The sequence below is a fragment of the Fulmarus glacialis genome, unplaced genomic scaffold (genome assembly GCF_000690835.1).
Source record: "Fulmarus glacialis isolate BGI_N327 unplaced genomic scaffold, ASM69083v1 scaffold11149, whole genome shotgun sequence".
Taxonomy (NCBI): Eukaryota; Metazoa; Chordata; class Aves; order Procellariiformes; family Procellariidae; genus Fulmarus; species Fulmarus glacialis.
Genome location: NW_009232639.1, coordinates 13,563 through 18,586, shown reverse-complemented (window position 1 = coordinate 18,586; position 5,024 = coordinate 13,563). Strand labels below are relative to the sequence as shown.

Below are 5,024 nucleotides of genomic sequence, written 5' to 3'. Positions count from 1 at the left end.
CCTCTTCCCTCTGGTCAGCCTTGGGTCACGGGATTGCACATGATCGCCTTCACTCTGACATTTGAGGACCCTCTTCTTCCTCACAGACAGATCAAAGCATCTGAGGAAGGACTTGCTAAAGGCCCTGAAATCATTGGGGCCAGAGGACTGGGTGCTGCTGATTTGTGCATCAGACAGGTCCTGTGCCCCTGATGTGAAGGTATTATGCAAAAGCAGTGAGGAGGAGCCTGCTTTTTTTTCCGCACCCAGACTATGCAGCCCACTACGGAGTGTGCAGTGAGTGGGGTCAGTAAACTGGATTTGAAGGTAAAGCCTTGTGCCAGTAGCTGGACAACTCCTGCCAGATGACAGTGCTGAGGGGACAGATGGTCCTGACTTCCCTCCTGTGACCTGTCAGGCAGAGCAAGCAAAGGACCTCTTCTGCTGTGGGGCCAGGGCAGATGCCAGAGCCCTGTCAAACACAAAGGAAAGGCTCTGCTGGAAGGAGGGGGTGTGCGTATGTGTGCATGGTTGGTTGTGTTTTGTGGGTTTTGGTGGGGTTTTTGTTTTGTTGTTTGTGCTGGAAGGAGGGGGTGTGCGTATGTGTGCGTGGTTGGTTGTGTTTTGTGGGTTTTGGGTTTTGGTGGGTTTTTTGTTTTGTTGTTTGGTTGGTTTTGGTTTGTATTGTTTTGGTGGGGTTTCTTTTGTGGTGTGTTATGTTTGTGGCGTTTTTTGTTGTTAGCCATGGGAACGAGAGGAAATCTGCAGGGTAGCTGGTGCAAAGGCAGAAATGCACACCCACTCAGCCCAAGGTCTGTGAAGCTGCCTGAGTGTGAAAGCACTGCCTGCCCTCTGCCAGCATTCTGGGTGTGATGGCTAGGTACCTGGCCTCAGCCCAGCAGTCAGGGTGTTCCTCCTAGATGCCTTTCCTGGATGGTTGTAGGGTGTGTGACTAGTACTGTGTGTGAAGGACTAGGTTTGGATTCTGTGCCTAAGCCCATGGCTGGGGGAAGCATGACGCCATTGGTTCCAGTGGCAGGAGCAGCAGGAGGTGGAAAGACAGGTTGGAGGGAAACTAAGAGTTCTCCTTAGTTTCTTGTTTTCCTCATCTCTAAGAGAATCCAGCCTTCTCTGTACTCCAAGTCCCCAAGCTGGGGCTGTTGCACTGAGCCCCTCATCTGGCCAGAGGAGACTAGCTATTTGTCATGCTCTCTCGACCCTTCCTGCCATGGTGTCCTCTCATGCTTTGTTCAGAGACCTGGCAGTGACTGATCCAAAAGCAAGTGGGATGTTCTTACCAGCAGGTTGGGCATCAGTGCCCTGGTCAAGTGTCAGATGGCTACAGCCAAGGCCACATAGTGCAAGCTGTATGCATTGCTGCTGATGGTGTCACATCCTACAGCTGGCCAAGAAGCATGTAGTGGAAGTATGTGAGCTCCTGCAGCTGCTCAGCAAGGTGGGTCCCATCTACAGGGATGGGAGCCTGGTGGAGTCTGCAGGTAATTCAACCTGTCCCCTCTGCCTTCTCCTGCTTGACTGTTCCTCTCCAGTTGGTTTCAGCCTGATCGTCTCATTTCCTTTGTGCTTTGGACAAATGGCCAGCCCTTCCACCTGCCCCAAGCCCTTTTCTATCTTCTGTGCTGTGACCCTCCTTCGCAGCCTTTTTCACCCCCTGCATACTCACGCTTTCTGCAGGACTGGTAAATGAAGACAGCCCTGGCTCCAGGCAGTGCAAGAGATGGCAGAAGCAAAGGAGACACAAGGGAAAAACGAGAAAGAAAACAACAACAAAAAAGGGAAATAAAGGTAATAAATAGTTCTAATGAGCTCTGCACATGCTATCTTGGGACAGGACAGCTGTTTGTCAGTTTTGGCCACTGCAGAAGGGGAACAAACCACTGAGTGGGGAGAGGGCTTGGGAGGGTGTGTGTACTGAAGAAAAACAAGGCCACTGGGCATGGGTGTACAGATACACTTGTGATGGAGTTCTGTGGTGTGGTGGGCGTGGTGAAGCTCGCCACATGTGAATGTAGCTGGAAAGGTCCCTGTAGGTGTGTTTGGACTGCGGCTGTGACTGGAGGGAGAGCCAGAGCTTATACGAAAATCCTTACAGTAGTGGGATCTACTGCCATTCTTAGTGCCTACATCATTCTGGGAACTCTTGGACCTGTCAGCTCTTTGCTGGTCTTGCTGTGCAAATGGGACAGTGAAGAGGAATCACTGAGTACCTCTTCTGCCTGGCTCCTCGGCAGACCCTGAGCCCCTTCTGAGGACCAGCAGATCCTTCTGGCCAGTGTGCTCTAGATGTGCCTTCATCTCACACCTGTGCCTGGACATTCACTTCATTAAGCTTGAATGTGGATTCCAAAGTGGGGCTGGAGATATGGCCATGTATCCTTCTGGAGAACAAGTGTGCCTGTGACCCCAGTGCTGCACCAGTGAGATGCTGCAAACTGCTCATGGGCATAGAGTATCTGTGCCGTGGCAATGGAGAACGTGTCTGGCAGCTCTTGAAGGCAGCCAGCAGACCTGGGACTGGTTCATGGATTCATGGATCCTTTTGGGCTTCCCAGTTCTTACATAATCCTTTTCTCTGCGCTGGAAACAGCCACCAAAAGGAACACAAGCAAAGCCTAGCTCCCTGTCTGATAAGCACCTGCAGCCACACCAGAAAGAACTCTATCACAGTTTGGAACCAAGTTGACAGGGTAAAGAATAAATGGGCTCAGATTTAAAAAACAAAACAAGACAAAACCAAAAAAAAACCCAAACAAAAATCAAGCAACTCCCCCCCAACCAAAGAAAAAAGCAACAGTAACAACAACCCCTCCCCCAAAAAACAGCCCCAAAACCAAAGAAAAAAAACCCTCCCCAACCCCCCAAAAAACCTCTTAGTCACATATATATTTAACAAGTGATACAACTTGCCTGTTTTGCAGGATAGATGGTGCAGTCCAGGAGATAAGTCAGGTGGGCCAATGTGATGGCTTCTGACAAAACCTGGCTGTCCAGTGGGACAGCATGGTCCAGGAGAAAGTCAGTGGGTCAGTGTAGCAGTTCCAGGTAGAGGTATGTGATCTGAGTGCACAGCCACCCCCATTAGCACTCAGGCACTCCTGCAGGTCTCTGCTGTGTCACTCCAGCCACCCCAGGCACTCCCAGTTACAGGGTTGGGTGGAGAATACTGGCTGAAATTCCCACAGCAGCTAACGAGTCCCTGTTGTCATTGCTGGCACTCAGCCTGCCCAGCTGGAAGGTTCTCATGTTGGCAGGGACACAGCAATTAACAGGTTAGTTACAGGAGGGTAATTTGAGGGTAAACAAAGTTTAACAGGTCCCAAACCTATGTCAAGCTACCACAACATCCTAGCTAATGTCCTGCGGAGTGATCTGTGATAACTGGAGCAGGGCAGAGGGCTTCAGCATCCTTCACTTTTCTAAATGTGAGCCCCTCTGGCTGGAGGGGTGAATGGCATAGCTGGGCATACCCCTCTCAGAAGCCCGAAGACACTTGTCAACCTCTTGAGGTTTGCATGGGAGACCGTCATCCTTATTGCCAGGAAACTTGGTTCGTGTTGTAGAAGCTGCTTTTCCCAGGGCTTGCCTACATGCCTTCCTTTTTTGTGCTCGGCTGTGCCTAGGCAGCCAGCCTCGCTGCCCTAGTGAAGATGCTGGGTTCCCAAGAGCAGCGTGTGGGGCTTGTGAGGGGTTTTTTGGTCCCTGTGGGGAAGGCCTCTGTACTCAGTCCCTTACGACTTCTGGCGCCACTTCTGCTGCAGACCTTTCCCTAGCTACCCCCACCATGATTGCCCCCACCTTGCACTGTTTCTTTCCAAGTGGGAGCATGGTGCAGAGCAGAGACTTTGCAGAGCAAACAAACAAGCACATAGAGAGTGTTTCAAGGCTGCCTGCTACCCCTCTCCTGTGCCTAATCTGTGCTGGTGATTGCGTCCAGCAGCTGAAAATAAGCTCTTGGAAGGAGGGGAGGTGGTGAAGGGGAGCTGCCAGGCAGGACTATTTATACTGCGTGAGTCAGGCCTGTGCCTGAATCCAGCCAGACGCTGGGGAGCTGGAGCCCAGGAGCAGCCTGCAAAGGACGTAGCCTGGGATAAGAGGCTCTTGCCTGCAGCAGCTTGTTTACTGTAGGGTTCAGACTTGTCCTGTTTGTTCCCTGTGATGGACTGCGCCTTTCCGTTCAGCTCTGCTGCACAACGCTTGCTGCAGCTGGATGAGGAGCAGCGGGATCAGTGGAAGTACTCTCGGTGTATAAGGCCCCGGTACCACCACAGTGAGCACAGCCTGAGCCCAGTTGGCCAGGGATGCCCCAACAGCCGCTTGGAGCCACTGGAGTGCCGGGATCTGCTGGTCCAGAATGCGCTCTTCACCGGGGACCTGGAGATGGTGCAGAAGTATTTCACCAAGAGTGCAGCCATCAATCTCATCATTAAGACCAAGGGTGATGAGCTGCGCTGGACCAGCAGGAAATTTGGTGGGTGTGCAGGGCTGGGACATGGGGGGGATGGGAAGTGCCAAGGATGGGAACCAGAGAAAGAGCACAGACACCTGAGAAAAGTGTTGAGAGGAAAACCCCAAAGTGGTGGAAGAGGGACTTGGGAAGAAAGGCTTTTGAATGAGGAAGGAGGATTCTAGGGCTGTAGAACAAATAGTAGCAGGCTTGTTGAAGGTGGCCAGAGGCAGATCCGCTGGGAAGTGGTGAGAATAGGGCCCTTGGAAGGGCTGCTGGAAAGGAACAACATTATGACTGTCCTGTTAGAGACTGCTAGGGTAGATGTGAAATATGTGTGAGGTTGAGAGAGTGCTTGGGTGAGAAGGCATCAGGTGGCATAAGGATGCTTTTCCTGCCTTATGTCTTAAGTTGGGTCTGTTACTTCGGTTCATTAGAACCTGGAGGCTGTGACATGCTTTGGGAACAGCAGAGAGGTCTTAGCGGTGCCCTTTGGGCAGAGCTTAGCCCATATCCTGAGGAAGAGGCATGGCTGTGCTTCAGCCCTGTAGGCAGCTGTTTGGGGACCAAGCCACCATTG

General features: G+C 51.9%; 1 protein-coding gene across 1 annotated transcript in view; it reads left to right on the top strand.

Moving 5' to 3' along the window:
* The first annotated feature begins 4,155 nt into the window (after positions 1 to 4,155).
* ASB10 (ankyrin repeat and SOCS box containing 10) overlaps positions 4,156 to 5,024 on the top strand; it is an 8,049-nt gene continuing 7,180 nt past the window's right edge. Inside the window, exon 1 of the mRNA XM_009584989.1 lies at positions 4,156 to 4,468. Within this exon, the coding sequence (XP_009583284.1) occupies positions 4,156 to 4,468 (313 nt within the window). The remainder of the gene's footprint in view (positions 4,469 to 5,024) is intronic.